This window comes from Macaca nemestrina, chromosome 15, assembly GCF_043159975.1.
Source record: "Macaca nemestrina isolate mMacNem1 chromosome 15, mMacNem.hap1, whole genome shotgun sequence".
NCBI classification, from domain to species: Eukaryota; Metazoa; Chordata; class Mammalia; order Primates; family Cercopithecidae; genus Macaca; species Macaca nemestrina.
Window position 1 is genome coordinate 31,069,961 of NC_092139.1, and position 25,438 is coordinate 31,095,398.

Sequence of the window (25,438 nt, forward strand, 5' to 3'; positions counted from 1 at the left end):
TCTGATGGGAGCATCATGGCTTCCAACAGGTAAGGCTCCTGCTGGCACCGCCCATGGACACTGGCAGAGAAGAAATAGGGAAGACCCTGGAGTGCCCAAGAACCAACTCACCCTGAACTGTACCCAGAGAGTCACCAGGCAAGGTGAGGGCCAATCTAGAACTTGAACAGACTTCCAGTGAGACAAGCTCTGCTCTTTGATTCAAACTGTTGATACATGTCATGGTTAAGTCTTCCATGTTTCCAGACTCCACTGTACACCCTGCTTGTCTGGAAAGGGTCAGATCCCGAGGCAAATGATAGATTAAACACAACAGCAAAGTATGAAAATTAATCGAGATATTTAATAGACAGTGCAAACCATAATTTCATCTGAATATAAATGTATGCACATGTTTCCAATGAGTTATCTACCAGTTATCACAAATAGCAACAAGGACCTTATAGCTATGTTAGAAAACTGTATAGCTGGAACTTAATTCTAACAATCTCACTTGCTCTCAAGAGAACACCATCCATTTCAAATCAATGTCACAAACTCCAAAAGACCAGGGGAGCAAGGGGGTGAGGAGTGGGCCAGAGTGGTAAACACAGGGCCAATACACAGGTGATGGACAGAAACACAGCTCTGGAGGAAATCAAAATCGGATGCATTATTACAGCTAAGGGCAAGGAAAAGCCTATGGCTTTTGAAAAATGACTTTTCTGCCAGTACCGTACAAGTACACAAAGAGATGTGCAGCAAGTCAACTGACTTACAAGGACAGAGGCTACATTTCAGGTCATTTCAACTGCAATCGGTCGACCCTTTCCATTGAGGATTCAGCAGTGGAGTCAGCGTAGTCCAGAAGCTCAATGTTGGATTTGCAAATACAGTTTATTTTACAGAAATTCAACAATATAAACAGCAGGCACTTCCCACCCCGCCCACCCCCCTCCCCCCGCCCGTCCCCCCAGGTGCAGACCATGCTATGCAGAGAGTGAGCAGCAACGCGGCCCTACTGCTTTGGAGTGAGTCGAGAGCGATGGAACCTGCCTGCACCACATCCTGCCTGCCCCGCACACGCACACGCCTGCTCGCTGCGCAGGTCACCACAGTCTGTCTGGGCCCAGCCCGCGCTGGACCCGTTACATGGATCCAGCCCAGTTCTCCAATTCCTTCATGTCGTCGTCTTCCTCTTCTTTCTTCTTGGCTGTGTGAAGACAGAAAAGGCTATTTAGGATGGCTGGTGCGTTCAACATGTTCTGGCCGGAAACGAGCGCTGCCTGTGCTCCATGGTGTCTGTCAAACAGCCCTGCCCTGTGGCCAGCCTCCTCTCCAGGCTGTAGGCAGACTGCTCCTTGGTGCCTAAAAGCTGCAACATACAACTCTGGAAAACCAAGCACACTTTGGCAGCACCCACCCTCCACCTCCAGCAGACCCAGACAAAACAAGAGGGATTCTACACAGAGGCCCTCAGGATTCCCACGAGGCTTCGGTCCCAGAGCCTGCAAGGTGGGAGGAGAATGGGAAGAACCACTCAAGAGATCAAATCCTTGCCAACCCCCAACTCCACCTCAAGTGGCTTGACCCATGGCCACACAGCTCCAGGAGGCTCGCTGGACAGCCTCTGCCCACACAGCTCCAGGAGGCTCGCTGGACAGCCTCTGCCCACACAGGACTCCAGGAGGCTCGCTGGACAGCCTCTGCCTACACAGGACTCCAGGGGGCTCGCTGGACAGCCTCTGCCTACACAGGACTCCAGGGGGCTCGCTGGACAGCCTCTGCCCACACAGCTCCAGGGGGCTCGCTGGACAGCCTCTGCCCACACAGCTCCAGGAGGCTCGCTGGACAGCCTCTGCCCACACAGCTCCAGGAGGCTCGCTGGACAGCCTCTGCCTACACAGGACTCCAGGAGGCTCGCTGGACAGCCTCTGCCCACACAGGACTCCAGGAGGCTCGCTGGACAGCCTCTGCCCACACAGGACTCCAGGAGGCTCGCTGGACAGCCTCTGCCTACACAGGACTCCAGGCAGCTGACTCTACTTGAGGGGGCCGTTTCCTCTTTCTACACAGGAGAGGGAGGTGACCACAGCTGGTCAGGCACTGCCCCCAGGGCGCTCTCTCTCATGCCATATCAAATTGCCTCACTTTTTCTAGAAGTTCTGTGTGGATTACTTCTACCTGGGGGTGAAATATTGTGCAAGGGCATGGGGGAAAGGAAGAAGAAGGAAATGAAGGTTTTATAGAATCAGGTCTCCAAAGGAATCAAAGCTGTTTCCTTCCCCCAGGGGCGGCCTCTAGGGGCCAGGGCTTTTGCAGGTGTGCACAGCACAGGATACTAGAGAGGGGGCAAGAGCTGTCCTGGACTCATGTTCTCATACCTTCTCACAGTGCCTGGAACTTTCTCTTTAGTGAAATAGGAAAGATCATTCTAGAAAAGAGGCTCTCAACTGGGGGTGATCCAACCCCTACAAAGGGACATTTGGCCATGTGTGAAGACATTTTTGGTTGACATAACTCAGGGCGGTTGCTCCTGGCATCTAGTAGGCAGAGGCCAGGGATGGTGCTGAACACCCACAGTGCACCAGACAACCCCGCCCTCCATTCTCTCGACCCAGAGAGGTATCTGGCCATGTCCGTAGCATCAAGATTAAGAAACCCTGTTCCAGAGAGAAACCAGAAAAAGCCAGGTGACATGGCCTCTGTAGCCACTACAATGGATCCTGTCTGGTTCTCAATCTTGGGCAAGCTCAGGACACAAACCAAAGCCAACCGACCACAAGATCACCCGCCACATGACCTCGTGGGTGTACCATGACTCTAGAAGCACTCACCGGGTTTTGATGGTAGGGCTATAGAGGGAACATTTGGTAGAGGGACTGTTTCGGGTCCACTGATTTCCAGCAAATTCTTGTCTAGTTCCTCCTGTTCTAGTTCTTCTAATTCTGCCATGAGCTCATCCTAGTAAAAGGAAACACAAAGTGAGTGCCCTCCCTGGGAATCCCAGCCCCCGCGGTCATGCCTCCTACCTAATTAATGCTCATGGAGACACACACCCCTCTGAGAAGGTCTGCGGGGAGGTGAACTCCAGGTTCCACACCCTGTGATTCAAATATCCTAAAGCAGCTTCTACTGGGGAACATATCACTGCTGCACATCACTGATGTAGACCTCGGTGTCCTGCACTACACTGTGAGCATCTGGGAGAGGGGATCGTATCTTTGCCTTCCTATTTCTTTGGCTCAGAGCTGGGCACACGAGTGAATGCTCAGAAATGTTTGCTGATTTGAAATGAATGAGATTCTTCCATCAAACTCCAGTGTGAAAACATGAAAACCCTGGTTTTGAGAGCCAAAGGTAAGAGCTGCAGGCTGTTTTCTCAGTTATACAGTAAGGGTCAGAAAGCACAAAGAAAGGTCGAGCAGAAAGGATCTGACCTTTAGGAGATTCAAATCTAACACAGTGGAGTACCTTCAACAGGGGCTAGCACCATTATTTTAAAAACCTAAGAGACTCAAGGTCCCAAATTGCTCAGCAGAAATTGGCAGGTGGCTGAGATCCAGACACATCCCCCGGGTCAGGGGTAAGTGCCCCCCACTCCTTGCTCTACCTTTCCCTCATGCTGGAGCTGTCTCAGGGCAAATCCTGTGAACTTCTCCAGGGCATGGTCATCTCTGCTGCCCAGCTCTGTGCCAGGGCCCACCCTGGAAAGGTGCAGACTAGCTACTTGTTCAAATCAGTTAGTGACCTGAAGCCTGCTAAAGGGTTGTGATGAATGTTCCTTTACTCTACCTAAGCTTCTACCCCAAATAGGGAAAGTGTCCCTCAAAATGTAGAATTCAGGGAGGGTTAACACCATGTCCTGTCTCTGTCCAAGTCCAAATGCTCCCTGCCTGAGAGCCTTCAAGAGCACATCAAGGGGCAGCCTCAGGGTGTCATTTGTGAAGCTTATGGGATCTGTACAAAACTACTCACCTCGTCAAACTCTTCTCCAAACCCTACAGGTTTTGAAATTGCTGTTGAAATCTCCTCCGCAAGTTCTTGCTGGTCAGCAATGTCCTGCATTAACTCATCAACTTTATCGATATCCCTTCAAATGCAATGGACAGGTATCATATCAATTCGTTAGGCTGTGTAAAGAGGGCCTGCAAGGCAAGGCAGGAGCAGAAACTGGGCCCCACACAATCAACTTCCCAGCCACACCCCCTGCAATGACTCCCTGTTACTTGTTACTTGGCATTATTGCCTGCCTCCTCCCCTTTAAAATAGAGAAGCACAGACTCAAGGGGACAGGAATGTCTTCAAGACACTACCCAGTCCAACACCCTACAGGTGGCACTATCAAGGTCCTACATGCAAATTAGCAAAGGTGTCAGATAAGACCGCAGGGCTTTAACTCCTGGGCCAATAGCTCTTTTTCAAGTCCAAGGGTAACTCTGCACGGGGGAAGTAAAAGCACAATCACAGAAGACAGCCATGCCGTCTAATGGGCCTTCCATCTACTCAGTCCACCTATGGATCCTCTAGGACCCCAAAGGAAAGGCAAATTCTGAAAATATGCAGAATTTTCTTCTACACACTGACAATCATATAAACCTGTATTTCCTCAAGCCAATATATGCACATATATGTCAACATTTGCACAGTATTTAATGAGCTGCACTCTGCTAGGTTTTTAGGAGAGCACAGAAATGAGGCATATATGGTTCTCATTCAAGCAGCTCAGTCCAATGAACATCTACCCTCAGACAAAACCTCACTTATTTGAAGGCTACTTCTCCTGTAACCTTACATTCCTACAGCAAGATCAGCGATCAGCAAGCTTTTTCTGCAAAGGACCAGATAGTAAATACTTTAGAATTTATGGCCAGACAGTCTCTATTGCAAATACTTAACCCTGCTGCGTAGCACAAAAGCTGCCACAGACAATATGTAAATTAAGGGGCATGACTGTATTTCAATAAAACTTTTAAGGCCAGGCACAGTGACTCACACCTGTAATCCCAAAACTTTGAGAGGCCCAGGAGAGAGGATCACTTGAGGCCAGGAGTTCGAGACCAGTCTGGGCAACACAGTGAGACCCCATCCCTACAAAAAATTTTAAAAATTAGCCAGGCATGATGTCACACACCTGTAGTCCTAGCTACTCAGGAGGCTGAAGTGGGAGGATGGTTTGAGCCAGGATTTTGAGAGTGCAGTGAGCTAGGATTGGGCCACAGTATTCCAGCCCAGGTGACGGGATACAGCAAGACCCTGTCTCAAATAATAAAAAAACTTTATTTACAAAAATAGATGGCAAGCCCATAGGGTGCATTTTCCCCACCCATTGGACAGCACAGCTGAGTACCCAAAAGGAAGCAAAAAAGGCTCCTGGTACCCCCAAATATATGCTGCCAAATCTAAGTACTACAACAAATGCAGATTTTTTATTTTTATTTTTATTTTTTTTTTAATTGAAATGGAGTCTCGCTCTGTCGCCCAGGTTGGAGTGCAGTGGCACAATTTTGGCTCACTGCAACTTCTGATTCCTGGGTTCAAATAATTCTCCTGCCTCAGCCTCTAGTAGCTGGGATTACAGGCGCATGCCACGATACCCAGCTAATTTTTGTATTTTTAGTAGAGATGGGGTTTCAACCATGGTGGCCAGGCTGGTCTCAAACTCCTGACCTCAGGTGATCTGCCTGCCTCAGCCTCCCAAAGTGCTGGAATTATGGTGTGAGCCATCTCGTCCAGCCCAAATGAAGTTTTATTCATGAGAGAGGTCTTCATTTGGAGCCTCCTTACCTTGGCCTTTACCTTGGCTAGTTACAACTGTAACAAGCTTGGTTATCTAGTTTCTTAGGCCACTGCCATGAGAGGTAGCCATATAGCGGAAGAAGGAGTGCTGAGGGCAAGATCACTGTCAGTACGACAGCTACAGCTGGAGAGCAAGGGAGGAGGCAGAAAACGCCATCAAAAGCAGACACAGGAACAGAGAGATCCAAAGCTCTTGGATGAACCATACATTTCAGGGCCCCTGACAGCATCAGAAAAAATCATGGGCACCGATTCTAATCCCAGTTCTATCCAAGTTCCCATGTGACACAGGGCAAATCAGTTTCCCTCTCTGGGACACAGCTTCCCCACCTTCACATTCACAGGTCTGGACAACAGGACCTTCTAAAGGCCTTTCCACCTTGAAACTATGCTCATCACAATAACCCTGAATTACTCAGAAAGTATTTTTGCATGCCATGAGATCTGCTTCCAAAGGCACATCATCCATTTTCGGAGTTCCAAAAAAGAATGAGAATTCAAACAAACTCAGGTGCTCGAATAGGTAAGTCAAGGGATCCGTCTGCCCAAGGCCATGGCCTGGGTACGAGGCATTCCAGGACTGGCACTGCCCTGTGGCGCAGGGGCGAGTGGACACGTACATGTTGTCATGGGCCGCCTTCATGGCCTTGGCGGCATAGCCCATGTTCTTGAGCACCTCGGTGTTGGTGTTGGCATTCTCCAGGGCCTCCCGCTGGAACTCGATGGTTGATAATGTGCCGTCGATCTGCGCCAGCTGCTTCTCATACCTCTTCTTACGCTTCAGTGCCTGGAGGGCTGCTGCATTGGGGAGAAAACAGGGTTTTAGAGAGCCCAGGCACAGGGCGAGGTCTTAGTGTTCACTGAGTTCTTTCCCGAACTCTACTGGAAGCACCTCTGTTGTTGCTTCCACTATAGCAGAGGGTTCATAAATTCTACACAAAGAGCACGTTCAATTTTCTATAAAAACATAAAATTCACATACCTCAAAACACAGCCAGTAAACAAGCACACAAGCCAAAGTTCAACCCTCAGGTAACCACGCACACACACAAATCAAAGCATGGACAGCCACCTGAAGAAAAGGATGCTCTGGGGTCAAACTCCTTTAGGGTCAAAGTCCAGCTCACAGACTCAGGTGAGCTACTTGGCTTCCCAGATGGTGTCAGTGTGAGCAGCAAATGACATACTGTATGTGAACACCTGGCACATTCATCAGTGTGTACGCCCCTCAAAAAAAGCAGTTCTCATTATTATAAAGCAATTTAAAAGTACCATTTTATGCCAACTAAACTACAGAAATCATAAATATAATGACTATACCAAATACTAGATCCATTTGGGTTAAAAATGCTATTTCACTCATAGCCAACAACTCTGTAAATTGTTACAATGCTTCCGAAAAGTAACATGGCAACACACAGCAACAACCACCATGATGTTTTTACCCTCTGACCCAGTAATTTCCTTCTGGAAATGTATTCAAAAGCAAAAAGCCCCATGCCTGAAGATGGTTACTACAGCATCCTCCATCATCGAAAACACAACTAAACTAAAAAGCCAGACAGAACTCCCTGCCACGGCCAAACCTAGAGTCTGGCCATTTAGTTGGGTCAGTGGCATCATCTACCTTAGCCTCCTAGCATGCTGAGACTGTGGAGATCATCGCATGTTAAGGTCCAGTCACGGCAAGCAATCTGACCAAGGTGAATCTGTGGCAGAACTGGGACCAAAACCACATCTCCCAACTTGAAACCCAGATTTCCTTCCCCCTCACGGTCTCAGTTCCACTGTTCACACTGAAAAAATATCTTTAGCACACATCTTAGATGACGTTGGGGGTCAGGACACACCACCTCAAAATATGACTGTAGGAGACCAGAATATACCACCCCAAAAATATATTTCTTTGGCATATTTTGAGCTGGTTATTCTAAGAAACTAGAGTAGCTCAAAAAGCTGTCCTTTTGTTTAAAAAAAAAACAACAACAAAGTACATCTAAGAAGAAGATCTACATTACTAAAAGTATCTGTGTCAGGAAGGGGGCTGCTCTGAAAACTTTCATTACCTAAGAGACCTTCTGCATAACAACACATCCTTTACTCACCATACAGTAATTCTTCCCTCACCCTCCCGTAAGCTGTGTCCCCCCACAACAACCCCCAAGTCTTCACCATACAGTAATTCTTCCCTCACCCTCCGGTAAGCTGTGTCCCCCACCACAACCCCCAAGCCCCTATTCTTTTCTGTAGCTCAGGATACTATATAAGCTTCAAGCATCTGACTCTTCTTCAAGTCTCATATTTTGTGGGATTTCCACATGTACATATGTAACTAAATACGGTTTTTCTCTTGTTAATCTGTCTTATATCAATTTAGTTTGTAGCCCAGCCAAAGAACCTAGAAGGGAAGCTATTTTTTGCTCCCCTGCAATGGGCATCAAAACCCAGGAAGGAGGCTTAGCAGAGACTCCGTCAGAAGAAATGGCTGAGCTGGAGTGGGCTGGGTCGGGAGCACTAGCCTCACACACACGTGTACTCAGCGCTCTGCCATGTCCTGGAGTTCTGGACCACGGCCACCTCCTGCAGACTGGAGGTCAAAACCCCCTCCCCCATGGGGCTGTGGGTTCTCCATATGTCACATGAATAGGTCCCATGCTCCTTCCACTCACACCCCCTGCTGGCGTGGGATTCCGTCCTAAGGACCATTTGCCAAGGGAAAACAGCTTGGCCTTCGTATAGCACACAGTTCCTCCAAAAGCAGCAGAAAAATTCTCCCAGCCAGTCTTTCCAACCAATGCTGACCAAAATACATACATACGCACATAAAGAGAACTCGTAAAACATCTGAAAAACAATGAAATGTGCCCCATTAAATCTGAAAAGTCACTGAATCCGTAATCTCCCTTGATTCTGATGTAGGCCGGAATGGCCCAAGACTTCAAGAAACCCATCCTGCAGTCACACCAGGGGATCCTCGAGACCCTTCACTCTCACCTTCTGGTAGCATAAGTCATGCTCACTTCATAAGGGCCTCAAAACAGCAACCCTTTAAGGTTAGAACGACCACCCCTTTTAGTTGATGAGGAAACTGAGGTTCAGAGACGTCCTGTGACAGCCCAGGTAACTGGCAGAGGGGACTTAAACCAGGTGTGGAACCCCAAAGTCCCTGCCCTGCCACTATGTTATGCCCCCCACTTAATGAAAAAGGTAGGATACTGCCCTGGAGGGATCGTCCAGTCCTGCAGGGAGTGACATGGGGACCATGGGAACACAGAAGAGGGAATGCAAATCCAACCATTCCTTTGCTGAAAAATCCTCAGTAGCTCCCTTTACCATATGGTTTGATATGGCCTGCAGCGTCCCGCAGAGGCAAGGCGTTAGAATTCTCTCCGCAAGCCCAAGACCTGGGAGCCCTAGCACAAGGTCTACAGAACCACCTTTCCCATGAGTAATGTCAGAGGGAAGAGGTCCTGGGGGAGTCCTGTAAGTGCCCCAGGGCTGGGATGGCTGGATTGCTTCCTGTGACTTCCTTGGTGTTGTGTTCCTTTTCCACAAAAGGCATACCCCAGACATACTCTAATCACCAAGTGACTGTGAATCCTTCCAAGATCAAGTGCCAATGGCCCACAGGTACCCCTTTCCCAAGTCCCCTCCAGTCAGCTCCATCACCCACAGCCCAGCCCATCATTCAAGATTCACCAAGGCCTTCCAGAACGGGCGCAATGGCTCATGCCTGTAATCCCACCACTTTGGGAGGCCGAGGTGGGTGGATCACCTGAAGTCAGGAGTTCAAGACCAGCCTGGCCACCATGGTGAAACCCCATCTCTACTAAAAATACAAAAATTAGCTGGACATGGTGGCGCACACCTGTAGTCCCAGCTACTCGAGAGGCTGAGGCAGGATAATTTCTTGAACCCAGGAGGTGGAGGCTGCAGTGAGCCAGGACTGTGCTACTGAACTCTAGCCTGGGCAACAGAGCAAGACTCCATCTCAGTGGGGGAAAAGAAAAGATTCACCAAGGCCTTCCAAGAGCCTGCTGTGTGATGGTGAACAAGCAACGGCAGTCTCATCCGCCTCCTATTTCATTTAATCATCCAGAGATCCCAAATGAACAAGGAGACTGGGGATCAGAAAGGTGATGCAGCTCACCCAAGTCATCCTGCTGCCAAGTGAGGAGGGGAGTAGTCTGTGTAACTCCCAGCTCTATGCTCTTCCTCATGGACTCAGAACAACAGCAAGTGACTCTGAGACCGTTCATAAGAGCAAACACTCTTTGACGGAGCTGCCTTGCTTTTCAGTGTCCTGAGTGTAGCAGGAGCTTGGTAAAATGCTTATGAAACTGATTTTATACAGTCAGCTACATTCTTATATTTAAAACCAAAGTTACTTCCCTATTAACATCATAGATTTAGAACTGCTTTTTCTCCAATACATTTTCCATTGGCAGTGACTCCTTGTATGCCAATCCTAACTTCCTCTGACTTCCACCTCCCACTTCTAAAATCTCCCAAACAGTAAATTATCTGGAAGCAAAACCCAAATATACCAGGGAGGAAACCAACAGCCCATCCCCACCCCGAATGAAATAATGCTGATATTATTCATCTTTGTAGATCAGCAATCCAGCAAAATAACTGATACACAGTGCTTAGTATCTACTAAATTGAACCTCCAATTTCATTTGTCTTACAAGGTTTTCATGTATTCTATCCAGGGTTCTTCATGGGGGATCCACCCATATTTTATCTCCCATGCACCTCTGACCCAGAGAATTGACGTCTTACTGAAACACAGGCTAGAACAATCACTTGGCAGCATCCTTCCACTGCATTCCTCCTGGCCCACAAACAGGGACTTCCCGCAAGCACCTGGCTGTAAGGTGTGCTATCTCATACTGGGGATAGGACCTGAGCAAACAGTATGAGGGACAGTCCTGGGGAATCCCCCCAGGACTCCCCTTCCTGCCTGCAGGGTTCACACAGCCTCTTCCCCTCTAAGCAGTGAACTCTCCAGGAGGTTGATTTTTCTTATCTAGATCTATCTGCTGTCTGTGTTTCTCAGCTAGTTGAGAACTCCAAAGGGAAAGGCTACATTATTAATTTTCCCCCACAGAAACCCCCAAACATGCTTCATGAGTAAAGTAACCTTGAAAATTGACATGGGGTCAGCATCTGGGCTGCAGAAACAGACGTAGACAAATATTCACAGCACTTGAACCACCTCCTGTATCTTACAAATGCATGGCATCGGTGGTGAGGTGTAACAGGGCAAACTAAAGGCTCAGAGGTATTAGAGTGCTTCCACAAGTAAAATGCCAGTCTTCTTGAATACTATTACACTTAGTAAAACTTCCTCCACGCCAACCTTATTTCTGACTACGGAAATTTTCTATCTGTAACCAACCCAATGTTTTCATAAATATTAAATATATACTGGTTCTTAATGTCTTGCCTTAACTTCTCCAGATTCCTGATGGTTAGATTTAAAAACAAGTACTGAGTTAAAAAGAAGCTGTTCATCTAAATCAAATATTCAAGAAATCCATTTTCTGCCAGAGAATCCCCAGTGTCATTTATAAACACAATGGCTTTAACAATTGAAATCTAACCCAGGTCAATAGAAGTTTAAGAGGTTGCTTTTAGATGGGAAAAAAAACAGTCCTTGGAATCTCCATATTTAATTATGCCTTTGCCAGTTCCAAGAGAGTAATTACAGCAGCAATTACAGAATCTAATAACCAGCTTTATTGGCTCTGAAAGCTGAAGCAAAAACAACTCCAACCATGTTGAAATAAACATTGGTCTCCAGACAGTTGCTTCATTAGACCCTCCAAACAGCTATTTAGAGGAAAGATACAGAACAGATACCCTAAGAAGCAGAGACCAGTCAAAAAGACGTTTGCCCAGGATGGAAAACCTTCCTGCGAGGCAACAGTTAGTGATTACAGAAACCATTTTTAGAGAACACATCAGTTCGACACAACCAGACAGGACGTTCCTTTCTCCTAGTCAAACACGACTTCTCTGAAAAGCTGCTGAGGAGAGCAAGTTTGCCTGTCCCAGATCTAGGGGTGTTCAGTATAGGGGCAAATAGCCCAGGGCATCTCAATAGATGCCAAGAAGTCATAACTATACACTCATTACTAGTATAGAGAAATTCAGGCATGGAGGGAAAAACGGACCAATAATATGCTCTCACTAAATGAATGGCAGTGTCTACAGTCCTTTCGAAGACCCCAGAGTCTACATTTGAAGTCATCTAACAGAAGGTACGGGGCTGGGAGGGAAGAGGGCTGCTGCTTTCCCACTCTCAGCGTGAACGACGAAGCAAATGAACACACTCCTGAGGACACTTACACACAAATGCAACACCAGGACTCCAGCCTAAGTGGGTGTTCTGAAGAACCCTCAGCAGCCTGGTCCCAGTAGGACTACCGGCAAGTGGGGAGCCGAGGAGGGCTAAGGGAGCCCCACTCTGCCTGCCAGCAATCACTCAGATAGAGCCTCCTGGTTATTCTGCCAGTGAATAAACTCAGATATTCAGGGTGCCTTAGCCAGGAGAAGCATGCCTGGCCCTCAAGCCACTGGTTGCTTTGCTGGACAGAGGAAGTGATGGGTGTGTCATCTGTGATCTGTCATCTGCCCTGTGAGTATGGGCAAGAAAAGACCCAAAGTTAAGTCTACGGCCATGCCACCTTGAATATGCCCAATCTCGTCTGATCTCGGATGACCCAAAGTCAAAATAACACAGTTAACCACCAATGTCAAAGAAACCCATTCACCCGTAAACATGGTTATTAGTGACCATCCTTGCACCACACGGCATTAGAGATCCCACCAAACTTTGACTAAATAAGAGTTATAATCATGGCATCAAGAATAGAGGGAGCTTGAGGAGCTCTTGGAGATAATGAAGACCAACCCCTCATTAGATAACTGAGAAAAATGATGTCCAGAACAGGTGGCACAGCTTGCCAGGACCCCGCAGTGAGTCAGAGGAAGAACCAGGACTAGAACCCAGGTCTCCAGCCCAGGACTCTTTCCACCACCTCAAGTCTGTTGTTTCCAAATTTAGTTGCTACAAATAAATCAGCAGTTCCCTGTGCCATAAGGAAAACAGTCTGCCTAATGTTCTTTCATCCAGTTTCCAAACCCTGCCCTTGATAAACTCCATTTTAAAGCTCATGCTGACACATGAAAACCAAAAAGCTACCTAGTTTGCTCTCCTAGGTCCCTAGACAGCAGGGGGGGAAAAAAAAAAAAAAAAAAAAAAAGAGGTGCTAATCAGGCTAGTTCAACAGTACCTTCCCCTAGTAAGTACTGTTGATGCACCTACAGTTTCAGAAGGCAGGGCAGGGTTAGGCTCTCATTTCTCTACCCTGGGTGAGGGTGCCTGGGACGGCATGGGCAAACAGAAAGTTATCAGAAACCAAAATGCACAAAATGCACCTTGGAAGCCCAGACAGAGGCTGTTTCATGTCGATTGTTGCTGAGACAGTGTTGCAGGCTCACCTGCAGGACGAGGGCCTCACCCTGCAAAAGCCTTGGAACGCTGTCCCTGACACTGCTGTATTTATTCCCACACAGCTGGAGAGTTCAGGCGAGAAGTGCAGACAGCTTTTTCCAGAGCAGCCTCCTTCCCTGTGATATATCTCCCTGTTCCTCTAATTTGCTCTCTGTGGCCTGGAGCTAATGCACTCCATTTAGAGATGGTAAAATAAGTACTTGTGTATGACCAGGAAATCGGAGTCTGAAGCCCTGCTGACTTCATCAGCAAACACATAGGGAGTACAGTACTCACTGCAAGGGAAAATTCTAGACAGAAAGAAAGAAGCCCCTTATCTGTTTGAAAGGGACAAAGATGAAAGAAATAAGCCCCACAACTAACAGCCTAACAGAATATCAAACGCTCTGAATCATTTAAACAGTACATACAAAGTGTGTTCCGTAAAAGGCATGATAAAACACACTCTGCCGTCAAACAACCTTAGGAAATGCTGGGTCACATCAAGTTACAATGGTCATTTAGGGAGTCCAGTTGTCCAGCTTCAAGTTTCACCTCCACCATCAAGTAAATTACTTAATCTCACTAATAACCCTCATGATAATAACACGCACCTCATAGGGTTATTGTGAGGATTAAAATGAAGTACATATGTAAAGCACCTGGCACAGGGCATGACAGGTAAATGTTGGTCACTGGTATTATTTACTGCAGGACTTCCCAGATCCTATTTTGATAGGAAGAAAACACTGACACCTAACTGGCTCACCAAAAAAAGAGAAAGACAAGGAAAACCAACAAGACACACACCGACATCTGTAAGACACGGCTTGGGAGAAACCAATTTAAAACCACCTGACCATTTGGCCAATGCCAGCTTCATCAACCCCTGCCCTTGGTTGATGCTGGCCAGCACTGGGGCACAAAGGAAAAAGAATATGAGGCTTGGTACCAGTAGACCAGGTCAGAATCCCAGCCCTGAAGGTGGCTGTCAGGTAAGTTATTTCACATCTCTGAGCATGTTTGTCAGATGCAAGATGGGGGTGAAACCACTACCCTAAGGACAGACGAGGACAGTCACTATGCAAACACTTGCTGAATGTAGGCATTCTCTCCGTCTTGCCTCTTTCCCCGCTGCCTCTCTTTCCTTGCCTGTGTCCAACATTGTCTCTGGGGATCTCTGCATCTTCCTGTCCCTGTCCCGTCTCCCACACATTTTTATTTTTATTTTTATTTTTTTGAGATGGAGTTTCACACTGTCACCCAGGCTAGAGTGCAGGAGGGTGATCTCCGCTCACTGCAACCTCCGCCTCCCAGGTTCCCTGCCTCAGCATCCCAAGGAGCTGAGATTACAGGAGCCGGCCACCATGCAGTGGTGTCCTATCCCCTTTCCCAGCCCAGTGTGTCTAAGAAAGAGTAGACAATTGTGGTATAGTGGAGAAAAAGATAATATATAACAATAGCTAACATTTATGAGAGGTTTCCTGGGTGCCATGATTGGTGCTTTCATGGGAATGAAAAATTGATACTATCCATGCTCACTAGTTCTTCCAGACAACCTATCTATGAGGTAGATACTGTTACTGTCCTACTTCAAAGATCAGGGTATTGAGGCTCAAAGAGTTTATCACCTGCCCAAGTCATACAGTTAGGTAGTGGCAGGTCTGGGATCAAAGTCAAGCTGCCTATCTGCAAAGGGCATGTTCTTTCTCTGCAGAAGAGCATCTACCCTGCACCAAGCAGGCAGCTGGGCCTGCTTCTGCCTGAGCCTGGGGATCTGAAAGCCCTGAAGGCCTTCCCCTCCCCATGGATCCCACAAGCTAGCAACAGTCTGGCACCAAGGGCATCCAGTGGGCTGCCTGTTCTGCCCACAAACTGTCCACTAGCGACAGTCCAGAGGGTATGCAGTAAAAACCTCTACCTGGAAAAAAAATTTTTTCTAGTAGATTTTAAATTGGTTAAAAGCACACAGGATAAAAACCCAACCATTATCATCCTCTCTACACTTAGGCCGATGACTCTACATAGCTGGAAAGTTTGCTGTGAGCTTTTTTTGTGTTTTAAAGAATAAATGTCTTCTTCCCTCATGTCTACCCTAAACCATAAGCTCCTCCAGGGTGGAACCTCCATCTTTGTGCCCCTAACAGCACTGAGACAGGGAGAAGGGAAGGGCACTCCATAATAGCCAATGTGACCCCGCCATTTCTTTACCCGTCAGTGCCCTCTGTCCTCTCACCCTACAATGGCTTCCAGATCTTTTCCCAGGTCCTAATATGGCTTTCCCTCCACATTCTGGAGGGCCCAGGGACCAAAGCTACAAGAACCTCTGTCACTTGTCCACTTTTTTCCTGTGTCAACCTACACTGGAATTGCTAGAACCCTAAAACAAAAGGGGTCAGAGGCTTATTATTAGGGGCAATGAGCCTAGGACCTCCCCTGTGACTATACCTGGAGGGAAGTAGCAGAGACCCAAAGTGAGCAGCGGATTATTCCAGACTGGGTCAGCAGGCGTGGCCCAGGCCATAAGGAAGGAGAGAAATGGCCACGGCAGTCAGGGTCACCAAAGGAAACGGTTCAAGGCCTATCTGAGCTGCCTCCTCCTGCTCCCCAAAGGGCAGCTGATCAGGAAGAGAAGGGGTTTCACTTCCTAGATCCTGCAGGCAGCCCTGGAGTAGCTCTTGGTGATCAAGATAACTCAGGGCCAGGGTGGGGAAACCAGGATACTGGGAAGGAAGGTGACCTCCCCCTGGTTAGTGAGGGCCATAGTCATTCAGCCTGTGCCCTGGAATCCAAGGCCAAAGTTCTTTCCTATACACCAGCCAGGCTGCAGAACTGCTACCAGAGGCTAAAACTAAGCGCCCATGCAGTCCACAGATATGTCTTCATTTGTCCCATGTCTTAATTAAGTCGTATCTTAATACATAAATTTGAATATTACATATTTCACATAAAAATCCAGATTTTGGCTTCCTCTTGTAAAGACAGAGTATCTGGCAACACTGAGCCCACACTGCCACCTAGCAACAATCCACTAGAGCAGAGCAGCAGCCATCCCTTTTAGAAGGGACACATACTTTCCAGTCCATCTCAGAGCCCACCACTGCCCACCAACTTCTACCTGGACACATTACTCATTTACATGTCCTGACCGACAGTCCCTGTAACACCTGACACTAATCTTACACCCAGAGGAAACTGCTAGGAGTTATCTGGTACAACCCCTTGCCTTCAGGCAGTTAAGGTTGTGTTCAAGTTAAAGATAGGCAACTGATGTCATAAAGGTTCAACAAGGTGCTCAAAGTAACAAAGGTAAAGGTACTTGACAAGGAGGAATCCAAGCCAGGTGCCCCGAACAGGAGACCTGTATCTAGACACAACCTGCAACACACGTCCTATGATCCTGAATCTGGCTTCTAGTTCCAACTCTGCCATGACTAAAGTATGTCACTGAGCAAGTCCCCTCATTCCTTAGTGCCTCACACTCCTCATCAAGGACACAAGAAGGGTGGATTAGGTGCTCTCTCCAGGTCTTCCTCCAGCTCTAACAATAGGTGAACCCATATAGTTCTGAGATTTCCAATAACAGGATTGAAACAAACACAAAAGGCTCTTTCTGGTTGATCTTGCGTGATCCAGAATATGTAATTAACATCCATATGCTCCAATTCCCGACTGCTTCACATAATCAAGTATTTCCTGCCCAATGAGCAGTCTTTCTTATTTTAACTGGCTTCACAAACTGAGTTAGAAAAATCAGAGACTCCCTTTAGCCTCTGAATTAAGCTGCTTCAACTGGGCAGAGGAAGTCAGCACTCAGATCCAATGTGAGCCACAAATGTCACTCAGGAAGCAAAGGTAACTATAGTTAGAATGTGAACACAGACATCTTCACCCTCCATCTCCTTACAAGTTCTGGCACTGCCTCCCTCCTCTCTCTGAAATTCCTCTCTCCTGTCAGCCTTGGGGGATCCCCTAGCCTGGTTCCCTTGCCCCAGAGGCCATTCCTTCTTGAGTTTTTGTTTTGTTTTGTTTTTCCTAGATCCTTTCCTCTTCTCAATTCCTAATGGTTGAAGCTCAAATCTTAAAAATCTTGATCCTGGGTTCTTCTGTTTTTTTGTTTTTGTGACAGAGGGTCTTGCTCTATTGCCCAGGCTGGAGTGCAGTGGCACAATCTCGGTGCACTGCAACCTCCACCTCCCAGGCTCAAGTGATCCTCCCACCTCAGCCTCCCAAATAGCTGTAGCCCAGGTTGGTCTCCAACTCCTGAGCTCAAGCAATCCAATCCACCTTGGCTTCCTAAAGTGCTGGGATAACAGAAGTGAGCCACCATGCCCAGGCAGTTCTTCCTTTCTCACATGAAGTATCACCTATTCTGAGCCTCGTATTTTATTGTATTTAATCCTGACAATAAGGAATTCGTCTTACTAGCCAATTTTACAAAGAGATTTGAGGCCTGGAGAGATTATCTCAAAGCTTGTGAATAACAAACCAGCAGAGTCAGGATTCAAATCCAGACTCTTCCTTCTGCTTCTAGCCAAGACAGGATGGCAGGGACTAGATTTACCCCTAGCCCAAGAGAAATGAATCAACAGTTTTTGAGACACTGGACATCAAGCAAAAAAGGACAGTGATCCTTGAGAGCTCGGAAGTAAGTTGAACCTACGGTCACACCCAGTTGATCGCTGAGAGTTTCCAGGCCAAGGTGCAGGCAAGGAAAACCCAGACAGAGTCCAGCAACTTCCTGAATTAATGAGATAGAGCTGAGTGTCTGGGGAGACCAATGCAGCTGGAGTTCATGAGAGTATCTGAGGAGAGAGTTGCACGGAGAGAGAAAACCCCAGAGAGCCATGGAGGGTCCCCCTCAAGTATTCAGCAGAATACTGATCAGCACCCATGTGTGAAAAAGCTATCTAAGGCCAGGGAAAGAACCACTCAAAAGGATGACAGAGAATAAATAATATTAAGTACTCACATGGGGCCAGTCATATTGCCTCTTCCTCAGTTAGATTGGAAAAGCCTCATAATTCTTCTTGGAGGGCCTTCAGGAGGGCCTTGTCTTAATAGTAGGGATTAACTAGCCCTATACTAGATAAACACTGCTCTGAGCCTGTCTCACAATTCGTACACCTAAGACCTAAAAGGCAAACTGTTACCAAAAAATTCTGCCCCCAAAACATAAAGAATATTTATGGGAATACAGAAAGATTCAGTACCCAACAAGGCAAAATTTACATTTGACATCTAATCAAAATCTACAATTTATGCAAAGAAATGGGTAAATAACACCCATGATGCAGAGTAAAATCGACAAATTGCAAGTAACCCAAACTAACACAGATGTCAAAATTAGCAGAGATTAAAATAGTTATAACTATAGTCTATATGCTTAAAAAGCGAAGGAGAAACAGGGAAGGTATTTGCTATGGTTTGGATACTGTTTGGCCTGCCAAGTCTCATGTTGCTATCTGATCCCCAGTGTTGGGGGTGGGGCCTAGTGAGAGGCGTCTGGGTCATGGGGGCGGATCCCTCAGGAATGGCTTAAGGCCATTATCCAGGAGTGAGTGAGTTCTTAGTCAATTCTGGAAAGAGCTGGTTGTTAAAAAGAGCCTGGCACCTCCTCCTCTCTCTCTCTCGCTGTGTGACCTGCACACATAAGCTCCCCTTTGCCTTCCACCATGAGAGGATGCAGCCTGAGTCCTCGTGAGCAGCAGATGCTGGCACCGTGCTTCTTTCTTTCTTTTTTTTTTTTTTTTTTTGAGACGGAGTCTGGAGTCTCACTCTGTCGCCCAGGCTGGAGTGCAGTGGACGGATCTCAGCTCACTGCAAGCTCCGCCTCCCGGGTTTACGCCATTCTCCTGCCTCAGCCTCCCGAGTAGCTGGGACTACAGGTGCCTGCCACCTCGCCCGGCTAGTTTTTTGTATTTTTTAGTAGAGACAGGGTTTCACCGTGTTAGCCAGGATGGTCTCAATCTCCTGACAGCGTGATCCGCCTGTCTCGGCCTCCCAAAGTGCTGGGATTACAGGCTTGAGCCACCGCACCTGGCTGGCACCATGCTTCTTGTACAGCCTGCAGAACTGTGAGACAAATAAACCTCTTTTCTTTATACATATCCCAGCATCTGGTATTTCTTTAATAGCAACACAAATAGACTAAGATAATTTTTTTAAAAACCTAAATCGAGCTTCTAGAAATTAAAATTATTACATGGATTAACAACAGATCAGACATTTCATTGATGAAAAGATTTGTAAACTTAAATAGCAATAAAAACTATCCAAGGCCGGGCACGGTGGCTCAAGCCTGTAATCCCAGCACTTTGGGAGGCCAAGACGGGTGGATCACGAGGTCAGGAGATCGAGACCATCCTGGCTAACACGGTGAAACCCCGTCTCTACTAAGAAATACAAAAACTAGCCGGGCGAGGTGGCGGGCGCCTGTAGTCCCAGCTACTTGGGAGGCTGAGGCCGGAGAATGGCGTGAACCCGGGAGGCGGAGCTTGCAGTGAGCTGAGATCCGGCCACTGCACTCCAGCCTGGGCTACAGAGTGAGACTCCGTCTCAAAAAAAAAAAAAAAAAAACAAAAAAAACTATCCAAAATGAAATACAGAGAGAAAAAAGAATTTTAAACATCAGCAGAGCAGCAGTGAGGTGTGGGATAACTTCAAGTAACCTATATACATGTAACTGGAGTCCCCAAAGGAGGAGGGCAGGTGAATAAATATGTCAAGAAATAATGGCCAAAAAATTTCCACTTTGGGCCGGGCGCGGTGGCTCAAGCTTGTAATCCCAGCACTTTGGGAGGCCAAGACGGGCGGATCACGAGGTCAGGAGATCAAGACCATCCTGGCTAACACGGTGAAACCCCGTCTCTACCAAAAAAAGACAAAAAACTAGCCGGGCGAGGTGGCGGGCGCCTGTAGTCCCAGCTACTCGGGAGGCTGAGGCAGGAGAATGGCAGGAACCCAAGAGGCGGAGCTTGCAGTGAGCTGAGATCCGGCCACCACACTCCAGCCTGGGCGACAGAGCGAGACTCCGTCTCAAAAAAAAAAAAAAAAAAAAAAAAAAAAAAAATTTCCACTTTGATGAAAACTATAAACCCACAGATACAAGAAGCTCAATGACCCTGGAGCTTAAGAAACATGAAGAAGACCACATATACCAAAGCACATCATATTAAAAGTGCTCAAAATCAGTAATAAAAAGAAAATCTTAAGAGCAGCCAAATAAAAAAATACACATTACATATACTGAAATAAAGATGACAGAGATTTCTCATAGAAAACAATGCTAGCAAGGAGATGGTAGAGCAATATTTTTAAAGGATCTCATTAATTCTATCACCTGGCATGGAATTAAATTAGGAATTATAGGCCAGGTGCAATGGCTCACGCCTGTAATCCCAGCACTTTGCAAGGCCGAGGTTGGCAGATCCCTTGAGGTCAGGATGTCAAGACCAGCCTGGCCAACATGGTGAAACCTCATCTCTACTACAAAAATTAGCTGGGCGTTGTGGCAGGCGCCTGCAGTCCTAGCTACTCGGGAGGCTGAGGCAGGAGAATTGTTTGAACCCAGGAGGAGGTTGCAGTGAGCTGGGATCACGTCACTGCACCCCAGCTTAGGCAACAGAACAAGACTCCATCTCAAAAATAAAATGGAAATGGAAAAGGAAAGGGAACAAAAAAAACTGTTAATCTGGAATTCTAAACCCAGTGAAATATTTCAAAAACAAAGGCAAGGCCAGGTGTGGTGGCTCACGCCTGTAATCCCACCACTTTGGGAGGCCAAGCCAGGCGGATCATGAGGTCAAGAGATAGAGACCATTCTGGCCAACATGGTGAAACCCCGTCTCTACTAAAAGTACAAAAAAAAATTAGCTGGGCATGGTGGCACTCGCCTGTAGTCCCAGCTACTTGGGAGGCTGAGGCAGAAGAATTGCTTGAACCTGGAAGGCAGAGGTTGCAGTGAGCCGAGATGGCGCCACTGCACTCCAGCCTGGCAACAGAGCAAGACTCTGTCTCAAAAAAAAAAAAAAAAAAAAAAAGGCAAAATAAAGACTGTCAGACAAAGAAAAGCTGAAAGAATTTATCACCAGAAAATCTTCACTATAAAATTTTTTTTAAAGTCCCTCAAGCAGAAGGAAAATTATACCAGATACAAATATAGATCTACGCAGAGCTATGACAAGTACCAGAAAGGATAAACACATGGGTAAATACATAAGGCTTTAAAATTATTTAAATCTCGCCAGGTGTGCTGCTCATGCCCAGGATCTCAGTACTTTGGGAGGCCAACGTGGGAAAATCCCAAGCCCAGGATGTCAAGGCTGCAGTGAGCTATGATTGCACCACTGCACTCCAGCCTAGGTGACAGAGTGAGACCTTATCTCTAAAAAAAAATAAATAAAATGTAAGTTATTTAAATATCTTTAAACAAAAACACAGTAATAGTGTAGTGTGGGGATTGTATGTAAAAGTAAAACATGGTAATTGCACACAGGCCAGGAAAAGCAAATGAGACTATACATACATGAGGTGTACTATACATGAGGTGATATTGTATATATCACTTGGGATGGAATTAAATTAGGAATCATAGGCCGGGTGCAGTGGCATGTAATCCCTGTAATCCCAGCACTTTGTGAGGGCCGAGGTGGGCAGATCCCTTGAGGTCAGGCATTCAAGACCAGCCTGGCCAACATGGTGAAACCTCGTCTCTACTACAAAATTTAGCCGGGCGTGGTGGTGTGTGCCTGTAGTCCCAGCTACACATGAGGCTAAGGCAGGAGAATCGCTTGAACCCAGGAGGTGGAGGTTGTTGCAGTGAGCTAAGATCACGTCACTGCACCCCAGCTTGGGCAACACAGTGAGACTCCATCTCAAAAAAATAAATAAATAAATAAATTAGGAATCACAAACAGAAAATCTGTTAAATCCCCACATCTTTAGAAACTAAATAATATACTTCTAAATAAGTCACAGGTCAAAGAAGAAATGAAATGGGAAATCTGAAAGTATTTTGAACTGAATGAAAATAAAAACACAACATATCAAAATATGTGGGATGCCACTAACGTGGTACCTTAAAGGAACTAAAAGCCTATACTAGAAAAGAACAATCTCAAATGGACCTCAGCTTCCACCTTAACAAGCTAGAAAAAGACCAGCTTGGGACTGAGCAACATGGCAAGACCTTATTTCTATTAAAAATTTTTTTCAAAAATTAGCTGGTGGCAGGCACCTGTACTGTCCCAGCCACTTGGGAAGCTGAGGCAAGGAGGATCGCTTGAGCCCAGGAGTTTGAGGCTTCAGTGAGCTATGATTGTGCCGCTGTACTCCAGCCCAGGTGAGAGAGTGATAACCTGTCTCCAAAAAAAAATAATAAAAATAAAGGGCAAACAAAATCCAAAGCAAGCAGAAGAAAGGGAATAAAGATTAAAATGAAAAATCAATAAAAGACAAAAAAGAAACAAAAGAGAAAGAAGGTCAATGAAATAAAATTCTGGCTCTTTGAGAAGTTCAACAAAATTGAACTTCTAGCCAGACTGAACAGGAAAAAAAGACTACCGGTATCGAGAATGGCAGATGTGATATCACTACAGACTCCACGAACATTAAAAGGATAAAAAGGGGATATTATGAACAACTTCATGACAATACTAGAAAAACTGAAGCAACGTCATACCAATACAAAAGATGCAACAGTTTAGATGAAACAGGCAATTCCTTTGCTCATTCTACTGTACCAGAATTACACTTTGCTCATGAAACCCTGCTAGGGAACTAGGGACACAAATTATACAGTCCCAAGGCTGAAGGAATTCACAGGCCAGCAGATATGGACAATGTAATATGATGACAGAGGTCAGCACAGGACACTTACTGTGGATGCCTAAGGCAGGGAAACTAACTTTTGGGGTTATCATGCATTTTAAAGGATGGCAGGAGACAGCCCGGAGGAATGTATCCAAGCAGCAGGAAAAGAGAGGCATGAGAAAATAGGGGAGGGAGCAAGTAAAGATAAAAGTTAAAGAGAGAAACTCAAGGACAGACTTGGATGTCTTGTTAAGGAGCTGCTGGAATCTATCCCAGGGTTAGCAGGAAGCCATTGAAAGATTCAAAGCAGGACAGGAACGTGATCAGATTTACATTTCAGAAAGATCCCTGTAGCTGCTGTGGGGAGAAGGGGCTGGCAACCACTGCTGTAATCCAGAGGGTGTAGATTTCAAGGTCCTGAACTGAGGCCACAGCAGAGGGGCTACCCAGGAGAGGGTGAACTTGAGAGACACCAAGGGGGAGAACCATGGGCCTGTATCACCTGTTTGAATGTACAAGAGAAGGAAATGGAGACTGAGTCAGGAATAAGTTCCAAGTTCCTGGCTGGGGCAACCAGGTGGTGGAGATGCCATTTCTCAGAGAGACTAGTAACTCAGGGAAGAGAAGATAAGGCAGGGAGGGAGAAACCATTCTCCCAGGTGTTTCTGTGGGGCCATGGGCTTCAAAATTCAAGTTAGCACCTGACGTTTGAATTAACATTCTCTAAATCCATATGAGGAAGATGGAGTTCAGGGACTGCATGGTAGGTCAAATCGAAATCATTTCTGGCAGGCCGTGGTGGCTTACACCTACAATCCCAGCACTTTGGGAGGCCAAAGCAGGAGGTTCGATTGAGGCCAGGAGTTTGAGAACAGCCTGGGCAACATAGTAAGACCCCGTCTCTACAAAAAAAAAATTTTTTTTTAATTATCCGGGCATGGTGGTGCACACCTGTAGTCATAGCTATTTGGGAGGCTGAGGCGAGAGGATGCTTGAGCCCAGGAGTTTGAGGCTACAGTGAGCTATGATTGCTCCAATGCACTCCAGCCTGGGCAACAGAACGAGACCCTGTCTCTTTAAAAAAAAAAAAAAAAAAGAAAAATCATTTATTGTAAAACTATAAAGAGCACAGGATTCAAAGGTAACCTAATTACTACCATTCATACATGGGCGTGTCTCAGGAGAATATACAGGTATAGTATATGCTTGTAATTGCAGAGACTATCTCAGGGCCTTGTAATTGGTCATTTCTGGGAAGGGCACACAGTGACTGAGGCAATGAAGGCACTTTTAAAATTATGTACAATTTACATGACTACCTAATCAAAACAAACAAAAACAACAGCCCATTTCTTCCTCATCCCCAGACGTGGAAAGGCAGTTACATTTAAAGAAGCAAATCATTTACTAAGAACAACCTAACTATGACTGGCACTGGTGCTTTGGTCTGGCCCTCCGGGTGGAATGAAGGCACTGATTGAGCTCCTCCCCCACCCGCCAGGTCCTAGGCTGGATGCTCTTAGCCAGGCTTGCTCGAGGTGACCAGGTTCTTGGCTGGGACAGAGGGGAAACAGCCTGTTTTGGTTTTCCGTTCCCAGGCTGGGATGCACTCTTTCTTTTCCGACTGGCTTTTCTTCCTCTGCTTCCAGCTGAATCCATGCCAACAAGGGCCCCCTTCTGCCTGAGCAAGCATGAGAGCACCCTGGCAACCGAGATGACAGCGGAGGTCTGGGGGCTGGGGACATTTGTGGGGAAGTGGGGAAGAGAGTGAAATGCCGGCAGAAAAATACTTCCAATGTGCACGCTTGTTAGAAAAGCAAGGCAAGAGGGAAAACCCAACCAGCCTTTTATGCTTTTGGAATCAAAAGAGACATGATGAAGGGGTTGCAGACAAATGATTTTCCTTGCCCAAAGGCAGCAAGGGGCGAAGGGCACAGGAAGCTGATTCTCTTTTGGGAAAAGGTAGTCTTGCCTTGGTCCTTAAAAAATGGGGCACAGGGGCACAGGTCAGACACGGTGGCTCACACCTGTAACGTTATGTATACTTTACCACAATTAAAAAACAAAAACAGTCTGGTTCATGGGTTTGCTATCCGATCCCTGCTGAACACTGTCGCTTACAACTGTATATGTGAAAATAACAAAACTGGCCGGGCGCGGTGGCTCAAGCCTGTAATCCCAGCACTTTGGGAGGCCGAGACGGGCGGATCACGAGGTCAGGAGTTCGAGACCATCCTGGCTAACACGGTGAAACCCCGTCTCTACTAAAAAAATACAAAAAACTAGCCGGGCGAGGTGGTGGGCGCCTGTAGTCCCGGCTACTTGGGAGGCTGAGGCAGGAGA

The 25,438-nt window shown here is 46.7% G+C and overlaps 1 protein-coding gene across 1 annotated transcript in view; it reads right to left on the minus strand.

Annotated features, from left to right (window-relative positions):
• Window positions 1–323: 323 nt before the first annotated feature.
• Window positions 324–25,438, minus strand: part of LOC105496521 (charged multivesicular body protein 4B) — a 46,611-nt gene continuing 21,496 nt past the window's right edge. The window contains exons 2-5 of the mRNA XM_011767021.3: window positions 6,399–6,576; window positions 3,958–4,072; window positions 2,817–2,943; window positions 324–1,192 (exon numbers count right to left, since the gene is read on the minus strand). Coding sequence (XP_011765323.2) covers window positions 1,128–1,192; window positions 2,817–2,943; window positions 3,958–4,072; window positions 6,399–6,576 — 485 coding nt within the window. The 3' untranslated portion in view covers window positions 324–1,127. The remainder of the gene's footprint in view (window positions 1,193–2,816; window positions 2,944–3,957; window positions 4,073–6,398; window positions 6,577–25,438) is intronic.